The sequence below is a fragment of the Drosophila melanogaster genome, chromosome 3L (genome assembly GCF_000001215.4).
Source record: "Drosophila melanogaster chromosome 3L".
NCBI classification, from domain to species: Eukaryota; Metazoa; Arthropoda; class Insecta; order Diptera; family Drosophilidae; genus Drosophila; species Drosophila melanogaster.
The window spans coordinates 11096280-11112123 of NT_037436.4; the positions used below are offsets into that span (position 1 = coordinate 11096280).

Here is a 15844-nt window from a genome sequence, read left to right on the forward strand (position 1 = left end):
TTTCATAGACAATATGATTAACTTAATATTTAAAATATAAGTCTGACCAGGATTTTAATATAAGAACATAAACAAGATAAAAAAAAATTTTCAAGAATTTCAACAATTTCAAAACAACCACGCTTTTTAACGGTTTTTAACGAAATACTGAATCAGCTGTTCCTCGCTGAAAACTTTGCAACACTGCGCGAGAGAAAAAAGCGAGAGCAAGGCCGTGCAGTAAAAGAGCGAGCGAGAGCGGCCAAAACAACCAAAATAAAGTTACGTGAAATTATAAATAAAAAATAAGGAAATACACGTTCAGCTGCCGACCAGCCAAATACAACAAAGCAACGCTGTAAAAACTGAAAACACATTTCAGTTTATTTCGCCTCGTGCCATGTGAGCAACTTCAAATTGATATTGAATCGGAATCAGTGTGCGGGTGGTGCTAATTAGCGGAAGACGGCAATTTATTGAACGCGAAAAAAGCCCCACAATCCAACTTCCATTTCGACACGAAACCAACCACCCGCCAAATCAAATCGCCGTCGAGTTGTGCATCAAATGAATGTGCGAAAAGTGCAGTAAATCAATGTTTTTGTGAGTGTTTGAAAGAAGAAGACGGAAGGAGCGCCCACAACAAAAGCAAAGAGAGCAAGACCTAACGGGACACCCGAAACCAAAAACCTATCGGCACAACGACACTTTCTCAATAGCTATAGTTTTAGTTCATATGTTCATATCTCGGAAAATGGACGAGGTCTTTAGCCTACACATGGAGAAATTGGACGTTTACGACGGTTAGTATCTAATTTGCCGGAAGTTCTACTTAAACGTAGAACATATGTATATGATGGAATCTGGGTTGTATTTCTGATTAATGAGTTCATCAACTTTCAAGGAAATAATAATAGTAGTAGTAGTTGTAAACAGCTGAAGTATTGGGTATAAAATAACACTGATATGGGTAAAATCATAATAGACACTTTATTTGATTCAAGACTCGCATGATTTTAGCTGTATGAATCATGTCGAAAATAATAGAAATCACTATTACTAAATATAGATAATTTTAAAATTTAGATTCAGTGCAACATGGATACAGTGATTAAGTGTTACAATATAAACAAAAGTAAAAGAAAAGTACAACAAAAACAAGTATTTGGTGAGAAATGATAAAAACTCACCAATAATGAAAACCATTTATGTAGGATTTTAACAAACACTGTTCTCGTCTGCATGAGTGCTTGTCTTTGTAATAGAATTCGAGCAATTGCACCATTTTAATCGAAAAACTAAGATGATACACATGGTTAACAACCATGGGAAATGGCTTAAAAGTATGAAAATATAAGAAGGTAAATCAGGAGAAGCTCCTCGTTAGTCATTGTCCTTGGGATCGGGATCTGGTTCAGCGAGAATCTCCTGGATGATTCGATGGCCGTCCTCCGTTTTCTCACCCTGAATGATCAGATCTCTAAGCGTAGATATATGTTTTTCACTCGTCTCGATCTGAACCTTAAGAGCATCGTTTTGCTTCCTCAAATCATCGATGCGTTTCTTACGTTCCTCGGCCGATTTCTTGGTCTTTTCGCGTGTGCGCTGAACAGCCTGTTCCGAGAATAGTAATAAATCAATAGTGGGCATCTATTTTTGGGGACTTCTGGGGGCCACGGCGCCACAGCAACATGTTTCCCAATCTTTGCTCTCTGTTTACATCCAAAACTCTTAAACTTACCTCATTGTTTTTCTTTCTTTTTTCTTTGTACGCTGGATCGTCTGTGTGCGGACTTAATGGCGAATCGCTATTTTTGCTGGTCGACGCGGCAGTTCTCTTTTTGGCCGGCATTATCTCCGTGATAATACTGATATTTATTTAGTTCAAATTGGATCGCAATCGGACGGAAATGCAGAAGAAAACACAGCGATGTATGCGTTGTTTTGTTGTGAAATTACACGATAAAACAGCTGTTCATTAGCCCTCCCAGTGTTGCAAAATGCGCTGCCTACACTGCCCAGCCAACAAACAGTTAGCGGTATTATTTAATTAAATTAATTGCATGTTGAAAATCAATATTAAAACTCACCCAAAACCATAGCCATGGAATGCTATTCAAAAACTGTCAACCAGACACTTTATTTGGTTTGCTCAGACTTTCACTTTTTAATTTCTCAACTGTTTATACATTTTATTTGTAAAGACTGATTGCTTGTACGTAGATGTAGTTTAATGCAATAAAATTAAATGAAATGTAATACGTAATAGTCAATAAATGTTTTAAATAAGCAACAGTTAAAATTACCAACGTGTTTTTTCCAACACTCCACCCAATAAACAAATTGTGTCAGAAGTATTGGCTGCCGGCGCTTTACAGTACTGGATTATTTGCAACCGGCTTATTATTGCACAAAAATCTAGTGAAATGTCCTCGCCAGCCCCCAAATCGCCAGAGCTTTCGGATAAAAGCAAGAAATACGACAGACAAATCAGGTGAGGAGCGTTTTAATTGATAAATTCGGAAGCATAGCACTGATGACACCTATTTAGGCTGTGGGGAGAGCATGGACAGACGCTATTGGAGGCAGCCACAGTATGTTTGGTGAATGTTACGGCCGTCGGCTGTGAAACTGCCAAGGGACTGGTGCTACCCGGTATCGGAGGCTTCACTGTGGCCGATGGCAGCACCGTCAAGGAGGAGGATCTGGGCAACAAGTCGGTAGACCATCACACATTCCCTGACCACCATTATAAAGTCACTTTTTCCGTAGTTTCTTCCTCGATTCCAGCTATCTGGGCAAATCTAAAGCATTGGCTTGCATGCAACTTCTCCAGGAACTCAATCCCGACGTAAATGGCGATTATGTCGACGAGAGTGCCGACTTTTTATTAGCCAACAGACCGAACTTCTTCGACAGCTTCGATTTAGTGATTGCCTCCAATCTCAATGAGCAGACTTTGCTTCTCCTGGCCGAACGGTTATGGGAGCTTAACGTTCCATTAATCTACTGCCGATCGCTTGGCATGCTGGGCACAATACGCTTGCAAATACGGGAACACTGCATCGTGGAGGCGCATCCGGATAATCGACAGTTTGATCTGCGTCTGGAGCATCCATTCGATGCTTTGCGGGAGCATCTCGACGGCACCGAGGTGACCAGTAAGGTGCCCTGGTTGCTGGTTCTTCACAAATACCTTAATGTGTGGCAAAAACAACAAGCGGATGGGACTCAAACGCCTCGAAATTACAAAGAGAAGAATCAGTTGAAGGAGACCATTAGAGAGGAGATGAAGGCGGATGAGGAAAACTATGAAGAGGCCATCAAGGCGGTCAATACAGCCTTTGGAGCGGGACAGGTTCCCAAAAGCCTGAAAGCCATATTCGAAGATGATGCCTGCGAACAGTTAAACAAGAAGGTTGCCCATATAATCTGAATTTATACGTATACTTTACTTTCATTTGTTTTTCTTTTTTTTTTACAGAGCAACGTCTTTTGGATCATGGCCAAGGCCCTAAAGCACTTTGTGATACATGAGAATGAGGGCCATCTCCCTCTGCCTGGCGTTCTGCCGGACATGACTGCCAATACGGACTCCTATATCGCCCTGCAGCACATCTACCGCCAACAGGCGCTGCAAGACGCCGACCAGGTGTATCACAAGTGCCAGGAGTACCTTAAGCAGTTGGCTTTGCCTGCCGACAGCATTGATGAGAGAAGTGTGCGTCTCATTTGCAAAGAAGCAGCCGGACTGGCGGTCATAAGGGGTACACGCATTGCAGAGGAGTACGAGAAGAGCAGTCGCCTGCTACCACTGGGTAAAGATCTATCTATCTATTTTGGAACAACCTTAAATGACTTACCTTTCCTTGCCTTCCAGTTGAGGACAACGAGCTGCAGGGCAACCTCACGGCATACAACTTTGCGCTGCGCGCCTACGAGCGCTTCCTCAGCGAGTGTGGCAACATTCCCGGCGAGTGCATCGTTGAGCAGGACATTGGACGTCTGAAGAGCATTGCCGCCAAGATGCTTAGCGATTTGGGAATGCACGCCACCATCAGCGATGATGTTCTGCACGAGATTTGTCGATATGGCGGAGCTGAGTTGCATGCAGTGTCTGCTTTTATTGGTAAATATTCCATTTGGTTTATGCGTTGACCGATACTATATTCTGCTAATTCCTTTCAGGTGGCTGCGCTGCCCAGGAGGTGATCAAGATCATTACGAAGCAATACAAGCCAATCGATAATACTTTTATATACAATGCTATAACCACAGAAAGTGTCACATTGAAGCTATAAACAAATTGTATTTTCATAGAAATTGTACGTTCTTTTTATTCTGTGTCCCCAAATAACTAATTAAATTAGTCAACCAATTGAAACCCCTTCTATAATACTACTAACAAATTCGATTGCTATATTTACTTGGCTTTCTTTACAACTGCCGAAACACAGTATTTTTGAGCATAGAACCTACCGAACATAAAGAGAAATGGCACCATATAGGCAGCTCCGATTGGCGTTAACCATTTTCCGTACTCACAGCCCCGGAAAACTAATTGTGATGCCCAAAAGAAGATAATGGTAAACTGGACCAGCTGGAGGCCAGTTAAGTAGCGCTTCCACCAGAGGAACCTCTGGACTCGAGGACCCAGCACACTCAATGCATAATAGCTGTACATAATCACGTGCACAAAAGAGTTTATCATGCTTGGAAAAAAGGCTGCATGGAATACGAGATATTACTACTAGAAATATAATATTTTTAAGGTATATAAACTCACTTGAACCCGTCGGCAGCCATTTGACATAAGTCCAGCAAAACAAGAACATGGTGCTATGGTGGTACACATGTAGGAAGCTCAGCTGGTTCCATTTGTGGCGCAAGATGAAGAATGCCGTGTCTACGAATTCCAGTATCTTTGAGATGTAAAACCACCACATAGCTGCCGCTATCTGCATCAGATTTCGAATTCTTAACTTCTCAATTCCCAGTTGCTTCGCCAACTCACCCGGATTTCATGTGGATCATGGCTCACCCGACACTCCTGACATGCGAAGTTGTAGCCAAGACTTAGTGAAGCCGTCAGGAACTCCAGGCAAATATAACCATTGAGAAATATCATTGCCAAGCTGTGACAAAACAAGGGCACTCTCAACTGCAGCGGCTTGCATCTGAAATACCGAGTGGCCAGCGCTGGTGGTTTGTAATGGATGTGCAAATGCTTGGACTCGATCTCACCTGGCTGTCCATTTGGGCGCATAGCGCACCATAAGTAAATAGAGGGCAAGCAGTGCGATAATATTCCACGGCGATTTGACCAGTGGCCAATCCTGCGTCCGTTCGTCCGCCAAATCCGCGAATGGATACGAATAGCTCTCAGTTTTCGTATCATTACCCATCGACGACGTCATGGCATATGGTGGCTCCAAGTTTGAATCAGATCCGACTGCCAAGGGTCAGTCACTTATATACGCATTTTGATCGCTCCGTTGATGCGTTGATATTTTTCGTCAAAATCTAATTACAAGTCGCTGGAGCATAAACTTTGGTCAAGGTCTAGGTTTTACCTATAACATTTTCACTTAACATTTTACTGACTGTATTTTAATTGATATTCAAGGTCGAGCTTTTATTAACTGTGTCAATTTGTTTGAAAATTAGTATAAAAATGCACTTGGTTTTTACAACTAAAACGAGCAATAGAATTTAAGCTATTTATAAAAGTGTTATTGGTTTATATAGGTTTCTTGCCGACTGCTGATACCGTGTACTTTTGCATATAGAATTTCCCGAACATAAAGAGGAAAGGCAGGGAATATATGGCCATCGATAGGGTTATCCAGGTGCCGTACTCGCATCCACGGACTAACATCTGTGACGCCCAAAAGAAGATAATGGTAAACTGGACCAGCTGCAGGCCAGTTAAGTAGCGCTTCCACCAGAGGAACCGCTGGACTCGAGGACCCAGCACACTCAGGGCATAATAGCCATACATGATGATGTGCACGAAGGAGTTTATCATGGCCGGCACATAGGCTATATGGAAATGAACAGATTGGATTTAGGAAATCAACCAATTTAGACACTTTTAAGGTACTCACTCGAACCCGTTGGCATCCACTTAATTAAAATCCAACAAAAGACGAACATGGTGCTATGATGATACACATGAAGGAAGCTCAGCTGGGACCACTTTTGGCGCAGGATGAAGAAAGCCGTGTCGGCGAATTCCAGGATTTTCGAAATGTAAAACCACCAAAATGCCTTTGTAAGCTGTATAAGTATGAAGTAACAATATTATTAAGAATTTGCATTAAGATTACATTCGTATTCCTGAATAGTGTGCTCCAACTTACACGCATTTCGTGTGGATCAAAGCTAACCCGACATGGCTGACATCCGAAATTGTAGTCAAGATCCCTGGTTGCCGCATAGAGTTCCAGGCAGATATATCCATTTAGGAACACCATGGCCAAGCTGTGACAGAACAATGGAGCTCTCAGCTGCAGCGGCTTGTGTCTGAGATCCCAAAAAAAGCCAGTGCATATGTTTAGTTGTTCTATGGATGAAGTGTCTTCCGACGATCTCACCTGGTTGTCCACTTGGGCGCATAGCGCACCATAAGTAAATAAATGGAAAGCAGGACGGGCACAGTCCAAAATGAATCCACCAGTGGCCAGTTGCGTGTCCGTTCATCCGGCTGATCCGGAAATGGATGAAATGAGATGCCAAGTGATGCCATCGAATATGTGCTCCGAGAGCTAAACGACTAGACTAGCCCATGTGGACTGCGGAATTGCGGCTTTATACCTGATCTTTGGTGACTTTTTTTTTTGTTTTTTACATTAACGTTTGGGAAGAGGTCTGCCGGCTTACATCCAAAGGTCAAGACTTTATCCGGTGGGCCAGTTTTAAGCCCCATTTGCGAAACTATAAAAATGATACACGTGCATAAGCTGCACGAGAAATTTTCTCGTTTGCCGCTTAGAGCCCGCAGCCCAGAACCCAAATTCCGCAGCCCTGATCCCAGATTCCGCAGCTCAGATCCTGCAGCCCAGATACCACAGACGAGATCCTGCAATCCGCATCCTGCAGACCAGAATCTCCTCCAGACAACTGTATGGTTTATGAGAAATATTGACCTGCTTTTTTATTATTAGTAGCGTCTGAAGCGGCGCTCACGGACCACATAACGCCTCACAATGCGTTCACCGTCGCTACCGCGATTCCTGCGACTCCGTTCACCCCGCTCGTCACCTCGTTCCCTGCGACTCCGTTCACCACGTTCGTCTCTTCGTTCCCTGCGACGGATGATGATCCTCCGCCTGCGGCGCCTGTTACGCTTCTTCTTCGACTTTTCGGTGGTGGTGGAAGTGGTGGTGGCAGCCGTAGTGGTAGTGGTGGTCGTCGTGGTGGTCGTTGCGGAGCTCGTGGAGGAGGAGCTGCTCGTGGGCGAAGTGGATGAGCTACTCGTCGGCGAGGTGGAGGAGCTACTCGTGGGCGATGTTGAGGTTGCCTGCGAGGACAGGACAACCAGCGTGGCCAAGATGACCAGGGATAGCACAAGAATAGGACGCATGGTGACTTCTCTACGGATTCTGGATGCCATCACTCACCATACCGACCTATTTATAGCTGGTCCATTTTAAGTGACTGCCAGATCTTCTGGTGTTTGCTTACCAAATATGTAACTTTCTCTGGATTTTCCAACTTCAATTCAAAGCTGCAGTCGTTTCGTTATTGTTATCATTGTTTTAGCACAAGAGATATATGCAGAATGAGATAATTGTTATATAATAAGCCTGAAAGTACCAATTATCATTGGGTTTAGTACTTGCCCTATTTGTATTAGCTACGAAATATTGATTCACACTCCAAATTAGGTGTGTATTTTAAGATCTTTTATAAGAAATTATTATTATAATACTTATTAAATATGTTTAACTAGATGAATGTATATCAATCTTGTCTGAATTTAAGCTAGTTTTCTATCTAGGGTATACTTGATTCTTTAGAAAGTATGTAACAGCTTTTCTTATAAATGATATATATTTTTAATACGAATATTGATTCATGTCGATCTGACCATGTCCATCTGTCTGTCCGTAGGAACGAGATATTAGAAACTATAAAACTAAAAAAGCTGAGAAAGTCACATTATGAATGCAGATCACAGAGACATATGTAGATGCATCGCAAGATTGTTTCCGGATTCTTACTTGCCACGCCCAAAAAACGGCCGCACTTTTGAAAATTTGAACTTTTTCTAGCGTTCTATATTCATTTACTTTTTACTTATTTTTCACGGCTTCTTTTGCGCGCAATTTGATTAATTTGATTAAAGCTTTGTTTGAGTGGAATAAGTATGCTTTACATATTTATGTTTTAAAGTACATATGTATGTGCTGATTGTCTAGTAAACTAGTACTACATATGACAAAGCTTTCAATATACTTAATTTTCAAATATAAGAAAAATAATAACACAAAATTGCTACATGCACAGGATTTATTTTTAATAAACATAACAGCGAAACACTCCAAGCTTACAAAGCATTTATACAAATTTTTTTTTAGCAAAATTTAACAATTAGCTTCAATTTCTGTTGGAATTTTTAAGTTTTAATCTATATTATTAAGACCAAACGATCAGCTAAATCTCTAAACTTGCAAGCAAAGCAATCCAAGTGAATCACGTTCAACATTTATATGAATTTAGCCACCAAAAATGCATATCATTCAATTAAGCTTGCATTCAAGAGATACCCTGTAGTTGTGCATTATGAAAATTACGTTCTTTTTTTAATAGTACTACTAAAATATTTATTTTAAATTTTATCTATATAAATATCCTATCCTATCCTATCTATATAAATATCTTATCATATTTAAATAACAGAACAGATAAAACAAATCGAACTGATCATAAATGATTATCAACATGGACTTAAAATTAAAACCAAGTATTTAGAATTCGCATTAACAACAAATTAGAATTATTGAACAAAGCGATTCAATAGATAAAAAGTCTTGTCATTTGACCATTATAACATTTGCTTTTAATTCATATTGCATTGATAGAAATTCGAACCAAGCGCTTCAAATGGATATGCCAATCACGCCGTTTGAACCCTGCGAGGTAGCCGAAGTCATTGTGCGCCAGAGTAACAACAAAGCACCTGGACATGACGTTATCTGCAACGCCACATTGAAGGCCCTGCCCAGACAAGCGATCCTCTACATAACGTTGGTTTTCAACGCTATTGTGAGGTTGCAATACTTCCCTTATCAGTGGAAGCTCGGGATAATCTCCATGATCCACAAACCTGGCAAGCCGGAAAGGGAGCCCGCCTCCTACCGGCCGATCAGTCTCCTCCCTTCAATTTCGAAGGTGTTTGAGAGACTGATTGCTGTCCGGATTGTAAGGATTATGGAAGCCCAGGGGATTACCCCTGAGCACCAGTTCGGTTTCCGTGCTGGCCACTGTACTGTCGAGCAGCTCCATCGAGTCGTCGAGCAAATTCTGACTGCCTACGACAGTAAGGAATATTGTAACAGCCTCTTCTTGGACATTCGAGAAGCGTTTGATCGAGTGTGGCACATTGGACTCCAACTGAAAATCAAGCAGACGCTGCCTGCTCCATATTTTGGGTTGCTGAAATCGTACCTGGAAGGAAGGAGGTTCGCTGTGCGCTTTCATTCAGCAATTTCCACCGAGCACAACGTGGCAGCTGGTGTTCCACAAGGTAGTGTCCTCGGCCCCCTGCTCTACTGCCTGTATAGCCACGACATGCCGCAGCCAGATGTAAGCCTTTACGGGAAATCTATGTTGGCCACATTTGCCGATGACGTGTGCGTCACCTACAGGTCCCGATGCGAGCACGACGCAGCCGATGGTATCCAGGACTTTGCATACCGGTTCTCGGAATGGGCAAGACGATGGAATATTGGCATCAATAGCAGTAAATCCAACAACGTCTGCTTCACTTTAAAGCGGAGAACGCCACCGCCCGTCTACATCGAGGAAGTCCCCGTACCACAGCCGAACGCAGCAAAGTACCTTGGAGTGCTTCTGGATCGCAGACTCACATTTTCCAAGCATGTGACCGACATCAGAACGCGCCTACGTGCTAAGGTGGCGAAGCACTACTGGCTACTTTCTTCGCGCAGTAAATTGTCGCTATCCAACAAGCTGACAATTTACAAACAGATCCTAGCACCAAACTGGAAGTATGGGTGCCAAATCTGGGGCTTAGCCTGCGACAGCCACATCAAAAGGATCCAGGCTATTCAAAATAAGGTAGCAAGACTCATCACCGGCTGCGAGTGGTTTGTTCGAAACACCACCCTGCACAGAGACCTGAAACTCGCAACGGTATTTGACGAAATAAACAAGCACTCGAGCAGATACCATGACAGGCTGGAGCGCCACAGAAATCGGCTGGCCAGCGCTTTAAACAGATCTCGCCCACCAAGGAGGCTCAATAGAAGGCAACCGAGGGATCTCATTACCCGATCTCCTTTGACAAGGGTCCGCAGAAGCTGACGCTTATCTTAAATCCTATTTGTTATATGTGATTGTTATGTAATTGTAGTTAAATTACTGTAAATTTGAAAAAGCTAACTATAGTTAGCCGGCGAGCCCAAATGGGCTGAATTAATAGATAAGAAGGACACAAAGGGGATTCAAGACTTCCCCGTATGCCTTAATAAATAAATTAATAATAAAAAAAAAAAAGAAATTCGAAAAACTTTGCGTTCTATTTATCCACGACGCCTTCGTTCGCCGGCGCGCCTCCGTACGATTTTCCGGATGACGTGGCGCCTTTTCCGATGGACTTTCTTCACTGGAGCAACGGTGGTGGTTGTGGTAGTGGTGGTCGTGGGAGCCAACGTAGTCGAGGTGCCAGTGCCAGTTCCCGTGCCAGTTCCCGTGCCAGTTCCTGTTCCAGATCCACTGCTACTTCCACTTCCACTGGCGGAACTAGAGCCGGATCCGCTGGTAGCAGCTGATCCTGTACCGGATGTGGTGCAATCAACGGAATACAGGCAAATGGCCACAAATGCGACCAATGTGATTGCGACGAGCTTCATTTTGTCTGTGGTTGATTCCTTGGGAGACTTTGAGGTAATGTGCGGGTATCGAATATGTTAAGCCGCATTTATAGCTCTGCTCCACTTTACCAATTTACGTCAGGTGAATGGAAACTTTTCAGATTTTGAATCCGATTTTAACAAATGACAGCATCCATTCTATTAATTCTTTGGTCTGTTTAATTAGAAATGTTTTCTTTTCTATACACACTTTGACTTGAATTCCTTTGTTCAGCGAGAATTTCAGTTATTCATTTTGTTTGCTTGTCAGTCACTTACTTAAATATTCACACGCTGTTTACTTAGTCTTGCTTTACTTTACTTAGTAGCGCTTATGTTTAATACTTGAAAAGAGCTATAAGTAGAAAATATATTTAAAGAACACAATAACAAAATTAAGTTCAAGACATTCATTAAAATATTCTATAGAAATTTGATTAAACAAGCTCATAAGTTAATAATCAAGCGAAATCCGGAAAGTAGTAGTATTAGTCCTCACAAAATGTATATACAAATGTATATGTATCTCATCGCATCGTAAACTATCTCTAAGATAATAGTTTAGTAACTGAATTTAAGCGTTTAAGAAGCTGTATTCCAAATTTTTGAACTATCTCTAAGATAATAGTTTAATAACTGAATTTAAGTGTTTAAGAAGCTGTATTCCAAACTTTTGAAAGAACAAAAGATACAAATACTTTCTTTTGTGTCATAACAATAACCAGATCTTTAACAACGAAAGCATCCAGAAGTGGGAAAATCCCGAGCTACGTTACATGTGACTTCTACAAACACCCGAAGATCTGGCAGTTACTCCAGATGCTTCAGATGGACCAACTATAAATAAGTCGGTAGATTGGGTGATAGAACCAGAATTCAAGGCTCAGTTCAAAGGAGAAGTCACAATGCGTCCTATTCTTGCGCTATCCCTGGCCGTCCTGGCCACGCTGGTTGTCCTGTCCTCGCAGGCAACCTCAACATCGCCCACGAGTAGCTCTTCCACTTCGCCGACGAGTAGCTCTTCCACTTCGCCCACGAGCAGTTCCTCCACCTCGCCAACGAGCAGTTCCTCCTCATCGGACACAACGGCCACTACCACGACCACAACTGCCGCGACCACCACCACCACAAGCACAACTGAGGAGTCCAAGAAGAAACATCGCCGCAGGCACCGCCGCCGGAGGATCATCATCATCCGACGCGTTGGCGGTGGATTAAGGCGCCGCAGAGAGCGCGACGGCGACGAGGATGGTGGCCGCGTCGTGAGGCGCATCCGTGTGCGCGAAGGAAGATTCAGGCGTCGTGATGCCTTCTTCTAACGATACACTACTGATAAAATAGACTCCAATAGTAAATAAAGATGTAAAAAATGCATAAACAGCATATGTATATATTTGGATTAGCTTTTGCCCTTGCACAATCCAATCTTTTCGAGATTCCAATGAACGCAAACCAAGGAGTTAATTGTAGTACTTTGGACTTTAATACATAAATTTAGTTTTGGTGCTAGAACGGCGGCTTGTCGATGCCGCACTCATCGGGTTTCTTGAAGACCAGCGCATATGTAAGCACCGGATGGACATTGCTATCCTCGGATGCCGTCGAGAGGAGTGAGTGCGTCGATGGACTCTCCATGAAGAGCATCTCGGCGTCGAACTGACTCCAGCGGCCACGTTTCAATTCGTTCTTAACGTACTTCAGCTGTGTGTTAATCTACGCAAATTTGGTTATTTAAAAACATAAATATTTTAAGATATATTCGTTTGGGCGTAGACATTTTTTTTACCATAGGCACTAGCAGCGGATTCTGTGCGCAGTTGAACAAATCAGCAACAAATTTTCGGAGATTTTCCGGCTTCGGTTTTCCATTGAGTGCCTGATGAAGGATAACACGAATTATGGCCCGTATCTGAAACAAAAAAAGGCGATTGACTGAATCGGTAGGCTTGAAAATTTGAATCGCATCAATACCTCTGGATGCTGACAGAGATATTCCCAGTTTCCGAGACGTAGTTGTTTTTGGATTCGCGATATTGTGCTGTAATGCTTTATATCCCGCGATTCCCACTTTCCAAGATCCCAGATCTTGGTGAAATTTTGCTTATTCCCATGCGACATTTTTCAGATTTCACAGGAATTTGGATATAGCTAAATAGTTTTATTTAGGAAACTAAAGTCAAAGGAATGTTGTTAAAACATTTAATTGAAAAACTCACAAAACAAAAACAGTGAAATTAGGTTAAATTGAACATTTCCAGATTTAAAAAAACCGCTAATCTGATTCGCGAAAAGTGTGCCATATTTTATTTCGACGTTTTTCAGCAAGCAAAAACGGTCACACTGCCCGCACAAAAGAAAATTTTCAACGAAAATTGTTCGAGATTTCCGTTTTTAATTAACAATGATGAATTAATTAACGCTGGAATTAGCACAAGCTGTAACTTCACACATTTTCTCGGCTCCACGGCAATAGAAAGCGATGGTAAGATGAGTGGACATGACGGAAAACTGGACTTTTAATTGGGTACAACTGGCCAACCGGCTTGCCCGGAAAAATGAAAAGTCCGCCGTAATAATGGACCAAAAATAGACCGTAGCGCAGTGACCCAAAAATAGCCACTACATGTGCTCCCAAATGTCTTCTAATAAGCTGTCTCTCGAAACCATTGCAGGCTGTGCTGGGCGCCCAATTGGTCATCACCTTGGTGATGGTCAGCGTTATCCAGAAGTTGAGTCCACACTACTCCTTCGCCAAGTGGATTCTGTGCCGCACCGGACTCTATCGATACCTGCATCCCACGGACGATGAGCTGCGGTCCCGCGGCGGTGTGCCCAAGGAGAAGCCACCAAAAGGTGGTCGAAATAAGCAGGCAAATGGTTCAGGAGGAGCGGCGGGTGCACAATTCCACATACCGCGCAGCATTGAGGTGGAGCTGTTGACGTCACCGGTGTTGGAACGGGATGTTGTCCACCTGCGCTACTTCACCGAATATCAATGGCTGCTGGACTTCAGTGTCTACACGGGGATCGTCTACGTGGTCTCCGAGGTGGGTAAAGCTCGGGTTGTTCGCCTGAAAATCCGACTACTGTGATCCTAGTTCTAGGAATGCATACCATAACTTACTAATTTTGGATTCCCCTCCACAGCTGTTCCACTTCTACTACCCGCTGCGCCACGAGGTCAACTTGAGCATGGTGTGGTGCCTGCTGGTCATCTTCTTTGCCCTGAAGCTGCTGTCCTCGCTTACGGTGCTCTACTTCCAGAGCGAGGAGTCCATCGGCGAGAGGTCGATGGTGATTGTTGCCTGTTTGGTTTACCTGCTGGTGGCCATGGTCGTGCTGATCGTTGACGAGCGCATTCTGGAGACGGGACTGGAGGATGCCTATGCGAGCTTTAATGCCAGCGCTTCCAAGTTCCTCACCGAGCAGGGCCTGCCATCATCGTGAGTTCGCCCCTGTTTCGCGTATCTCTATTTATTTACACTCTTATTCTTATTTTTTCAGTGGTCCCGCCTCCAAGATCGTGGTCAAGTTCTTTTTGGCCATGGGTTGCGGCCTGCTCGGCTCATTGTTCACCTTCCCCGGCTTGCGGATGGCCAAGATGCACTGGGATTCGTTGAAGTACTGTCGCGGCAACCGGTTGCTGCAAGTGCTCCTGAATCTCAGCTTTGTGCTGCCCTTTATTCTGGTCATCCTGTGGATTCGGCCCATTAGCCGCGATTACCTGACGGTGCGCGTCTTCCAAGGAATGCAACAGCCACTGTGAGTTAACCTACTCACATTAAATTAGTTTTTACTAATTAACAAGTTCATCCCGATTATTTTTGCAGACTGAAGCCACACGTTTTTGAGACACTTCGCCTGCTGCTAGTGATCTTTGTGGTGGTGGTTCGTTTCGCCTTGATGCCCATATATCTGCAATCGTACCTGAATCTGGCCCACGACAAGATCATGGATCTGCGCAAGGAGGCCGGTCGGATCACCAACGTAGAGTTCAAGCAGAAGGTGGAGGCAGTCTTTATTTTATACAAACGTTCATCGAGTAAATCCTCCTTTCCCTTTTACAGATCTCGTCTATTTTCTACTATCTATGTGTTGTGACGCTGCAATTTGCTGCCCCACTGATCCTATGCCTTTATCTCACACTTATGTACAAAAGTCTGGGCGGCTTTAGCTGGTCGGGTATTTTCCGCGAGAGCGTTGTCCTGCAGCACGAGTGTGCGGCTAGCGAAACGGAAGGAGCTGGTGTTGCCGTTTCCCAAGGAGATGGTGACTTTAATATTATTGAGTCGGCGCAATCGCTGCAGGCTTCGTTTAGCAGCCTGAAAAACGTAAGAATCCTTGCTGTGCACGTCAATGCCAGTTTTAATCATAATTTCTTTTTCAGGTTTTCTCCACGGAGGTGTACAAGGGTTTCCTGGGCTTTGCCACCTGGTGGAGCTACTTCACCCTATTCGCCACTTCATCGCTGGGCATTGTCTACCAATCATATTTCAACAAGACCTAGGTTCATTTAAATCCCCGTCGTAGTATATGACTTTGTTCTTTTGTAGTGAATTTATACCGCACACGAAATTAATATTAGTTTCTACTCATGTGGCGAGTATCTTGATTTACAATATTTTTTGTAAATAATACTACCTAACTCATTGTTTATAAAGTGTGTTTTAAAGACTTTTAACCAGGCTGCCCGGAGAGTAACCAAAGTAATTACAAAAATAAATAAATAATCTAAAACGGAGATATGTTATCAAAACATGAACGAA

The 15844-nt window shown here is 43.2% G+C and overlaps 10 protein-coding genes across 13 annotated transcripts, besides 2 other annotated features; 4 read left to right on the forward strand and 6 right to left on the reverse strand.

Moving 5' to 3' along the window:
- The first annotated feature begins 216 nt into the window (after window positions 1-216).
- On the forward strand, window positions 217-2277 carry CG33947 (uncharacterized protein). The gene is made up of 2 exons (NM_001316483.1): window positions 217-782; window positions 1813-2277. Exons 1-2 carry the CDS (start codon window positions 734-736, stop codon window positions 1860-1862), a joined length of 99 nt encoding a protein of 32 aa, NP_001303412.1. The 5' UTR covers window positions 217-733; the 3' UTR covers window positions 1863-2277.
- Window positions 1167-1907, reverse strand: Irbp18 (Inverted repeat binding protein 18 kDa). 2 transcript variants are annotated; one of them, NM_001274769.1, is made up of 2 exons: window positions 1721-1907; window positions 1167-1593 (listed from the first exon to the last, which is right to left on the reverse strand). In NM_001274769.1, the coding sequence occupies exons 1-2, from the start codon at window positions 1829-1831 to the stop codon at window positions 1363-1365; spliced, it is 342 nt and encodes a 113-aa protein (NP_001261698.1). In that variant the 5' UTR covers window positions 1832-1907; the 3' UTR covers window positions 1167-1362. The 2 variants fall into 2 exon arrangements, with proteins under 2 accessions (NP_001261698.1, NP_648434.1); NM_140177.2 differs by having other exon boundaries at window positions 1238-1593.
- On the forward strand, window positions 2133-4299 carry APP-BP1 (beta-Amyloid precursor protein binding protein 1). Of its 2 annotated transcripts, none has more exons than NM_140178.4 (6): window positions 2133-2473; window positions 2531-2695; window positions 2752-3397; window positions 3464-3797; window positions 3860-4108; window positions 4168-4299. In NM_140178.4, the coding sequence occupies exons 1-6, from the start codon at window positions 2406-2408 to the stop codon at window positions 4278-4280; spliced, it is 1575 nt and encodes a 524-aa protein (NP_648435.1). In that variant the 5' UTR covers window positions 2133-2405; the 3' UTR covers window positions 4281-4299. The 2 variants fall into 2 exon arrangements, with proteins under 2 accessions (NP_648435.1, NP_001261699.1); NM_001274770.1 differs by having other exon boundaries at window positions 2350-2473.
- Window positions 4300-4395: 96 nt separating this feature from the next.
- Window positions 4396-5419, reverse strand: Elo68beta (Elongase 68beta). Its single transcript, NM_001104110.4, has 4 exons — window positions 5224-5419; window positions 4994-5156; window positions 4766-4937; window positions 4396-4704 (listed from the first exon to the last, which is right to left on the reverse strand). Exons 1-4 carry the CDS (start codon window positions 5394-5396, stop codon window positions 4403-4405), a joined length of 810 nt encoding a protein of 269 aa, NP_001097580.1. The 5' UTR covers window positions 5397-5419; the 3' UTR covers window positions 4396-4402.
- Window positions 5420-5595: 176 nt separating this feature from the next.
- Window positions 5596-6751, reverse strand: Elo68alpha (Elongase 68alpha). The gene is made up of 4 exons (NM_168440.3): window positions 6576-6751; window positions 6342-6504; window positions 6087-6258; window positions 5596-6021 (listed from the first exon to the last, which is right to left on the reverse strand). The coding sequence occupies exons 1-4, from the start codon at window positions 6725-6727 to the stop codon at window positions 5720-5722; spliced, it is 789 nt and encodes a 262-aa protein (NP_729666.2). The 5' UTR covers window positions 6728-6751; the 3' UTR covers window positions 5596-5719.
- A 390-nt stretch (window positions 6752-7141) lies between these two features.
- On the reverse strand, window positions 7142-7594 carry CG32071 (uncharacterized protein; the record flags this gene model as incomplete). The annotated part of the gene is made up of 1 exon (NM_168441.1): window positions 7142-7594. One exon carries the CDS (start codon window positions 7592-7594, stop codon window positions 7142-7144), a length of 453 nt encoding a protein of 150 aa, NP_729667.1.
- A 466-nt stretch (window positions 7595-8060) lies between these two features.
- Window positions 8061-8125: a mobile genetic element.
- A 946-nt stretch (window positions 8126-9071) lies between these two features.
- Window positions 9072-10719: a mobile genetic element.
- Window positions 10720-10728: 9 nt separating this feature from the next.
- Window positions 10729-11303, reverse strand: CG32073 (uncharacterized protein). Of its 2 annotated transcripts, none has more exons than NM_001300097.1 (1): window positions 10729-11303. In NM_001300097.1, exon 1 carries the CDS (start codon window positions 11076-11078, stop codon window positions 10749-10751), a length of 330 nt encoding a protein of 109 aa, NP_001287026.1. In that variant the 5' UTR covers window positions 11079-11303; the 3' UTR covers window positions 10729-10748. The 2 variants fall into 2 exon arrangements, with proteins under 2 accessions (NP_001287026.1, NP_729668.1); NM_168442.2 differs by having other exon boundaries at window positions 10729-11097.
- A 652-nt stretch (window positions 11304-11955) lies between these two features.
- On the forward strand, window positions 11956-12453 carry CG12522 (uncharacterized protein). The gene has a single exon (NM_140181.2). It carries the CDS (start codon window positions 11984-11986, stop codon window positions 12395-12397), a length of 414 nt encoding a protein of 137 aa, NP_648438.1. The 5' UTR covers window positions 11956-11983; the 3' UTR covers window positions 12398-12453.
- Window positions 12454-12540: 87 nt separating this feature from the next.
- Window positions 12541-13226, reverse strand: CG34012 (uncharacterized protein). The gene is made up of 3 exons (NM_001038912.2): window positions 13050-13226; window positions 12865-12987; window positions 12541-12791 (listed from the first exon to the last, which is right to left on the reverse strand). Exons 1-3 carry the CDS (start codon window positions 13194-13196, stop codon window positions 12585-12587), a joined length of 477 nt encoding a protein of 158 aa, NP_001034001.1. The 5' UTR covers window positions 13197-13226; the 3' UTR covers window positions 12541-12584.
- Window positions 13227-13410: 184 nt separating this feature from the next.
- Window positions 13411-15838, forward strand: emei. The gene is made up of 7 exons (NM_140182.3): window positions 13411-13560; window positions 13751-14125; window positions 14226-14521; window positions 14583-14840; window positions 14909-15083; window positions 15146-15409; window positions 15466-15838. The coding sequence occupies exons 1-7, from the start codon at window positions 13558-13560 to the stop codon at window positions 15583-15585; spliced, it is 1491 nt and encodes a 496-aa protein (NP_648439.1). The 5' UTR covers window positions 13411-13557; the 3' UTR covers window positions 15586-15838.
- The last annotated feature ends 6 nt before the right edge of the window (window positions 15839-15844 follow it).

What these genes read in the sequence shown, in the direction of transcription:
- CG33947 (NM_001316483.1), top strand. Translation starts at nt 734, where the DNA reads ATGGACGAGGTCTTTAGCCTACACATGGAGAAATTGGACGTTTACGAC. An exon ending in GAAATTGGACGTTTACGACG is followed by an intron (nt 783 to 1,812) that starts GTTAGTATCTAA and finishes TCGACGCGGCAG; the next exon opens with TTCTCTTTTTGGCCGGCATT.
- Irbp18 (NM_001274769.1), bottom strand. Translation starts at nt 1,831, where the DNA reads ATGCCGGCCAAAAAGAGAACTGCCGCGTCGACCAGCAAAAATAGCGAT. An exon ending in AAAGAAAGAAAAACAATGAG is followed by an intron (nt 1,594 to 1,720) that starts GTAAGTTTAAGA and finishes TTCTCGGAACAG; the next exon opens with GCTGTTCAGCGCACACGCGA.
- APP-BP1 (NM_140178.4), top strand. Translation starts at nt 2,406, where the DNA reads ATGTCCTCGCCAGCCCCCAAATCGCCAGAGCTTTCGGATAAAAGCAAG. An exon ending in GCGAACAGTTAAACAAGAAG is followed by an intron (nt 3,398 to 3,463) that starts GTTGCCCATATA and finishes TTTTTTTTACAG; the next exon opens with AGCAACGTCTTTTGGATCAT. An exon ending in CAGTCGCCTGCTACCACTGG is followed by an intron (nt 3,798 to 3,859) that starts GTAAAGATCTAT and finishes CTTGCCTTCCAG; the next exon opens with TTGAGGACAACGAGCTGCAG.
- Elo68beta (NM_001104110.4), bottom strand. Translation starts at nt 5,396, where the DNA reads ATGACGTCGTCGATGGGTAATGATACGAAAACTGAGAGCTATTCGTAT. An exon ending in ATGATCCACATGAAATCCGG is followed by an intron (nt 4,938 to 4,993) that starts GTGAGTTGGCGA and finishes AATCTGATGCAG; the next exon opens with ATAGCGGCAGCTATGTGGTG. An exon ending in ATGGCTGCCGACGGGTTCAA is followed by an intron (nt 4,705 to 4,765) that starts GTGAGTTTATAT and finishes TATTCCATGCAG; the next exon opens with CCTTTTTTCCAAGCATGATA.
- Elo68alpha (NM_168440.3), bottom strand. Translation starts at nt 6,727, where the DNA reads ATGGCATCACTTGGCATCTCATTTCATCCATTTCCGGATCAGCCGGAT. An exon ending in GCGCCCAAGTGGACAACCAG is followed by an intron (nt 6,505 to 6,575) that starts GTGAGATCGTCG and finishes TTGGGATCTCAG; the next exon opens with ACACAAGCCGCTGCAGCTGA. An exon ending in GTGGATGCCAACGGGTTCGA is followed by an intron (nt 6,022 to 6,086) that starts GTGAGTACCTTA and finishes ATTTCCATATAG; the next exon opens with CCTATGTGCCGGCCATGATA.
- CG32073 (NM_001300097.1), bottom strand. Translation starts at nt 11,078, where the DNA reads ATGAAGCTCGTCGCAATCACATTGGTCGCATTTGTGGCCATTTGCCTG.
- CG12522 (NM_140181.2), top strand. Translation starts at nt 11,984, where the DNA reads ATGCGTCCTATTCTTGCGCTATCCCTGGCCGTCCTGGCCACGCTGGTT.
- CG34012 (NM_001038912.2), bottom strand. Translation starts at nt 13,196, where the DNA reads ATGTCGCATGGGAATAAGCAAAATTTCACCAAGATCTGGGATCTTGGA. An exon ending in ATCTCTGTCAGCATCCAGAG is followed by an intron (nt 12,988 to 13,049) that starts GTATTGATGCGA and finishes TTTTTGTTTCAG; the next exon opens with ATACGGGCCATAATTCGTGT. An exon ending in ATCCGCTGCTAGTGCCTATG is followed by an intron (nt 12,792 to 12,864) that starts GTAAAAAAAATG and finishes AAATTTGCGTAG; the next exon opens with ATTAACACACAGCTGAAGTA.
- emei (NM_140182.3), top strand. An exon ending in GAGCAGGGCCTGCCATCATC is followed by an intron (nt 14,522 to 14,582) that starts GTGAGTTCGCCC and finishes TTATTTTTTCAG; the next exon opens with TGGTCCCGCCTCCAAGATCG. An exon ending in CAAGGAATGCAACAGCCACT is followed by an intron (nt 14,841 to 14,908) that starts GTGAGTTAACCT and finishes TTATTTTTGCAG; the next exon opens with ACTGAAGCCACACGTTTTTG.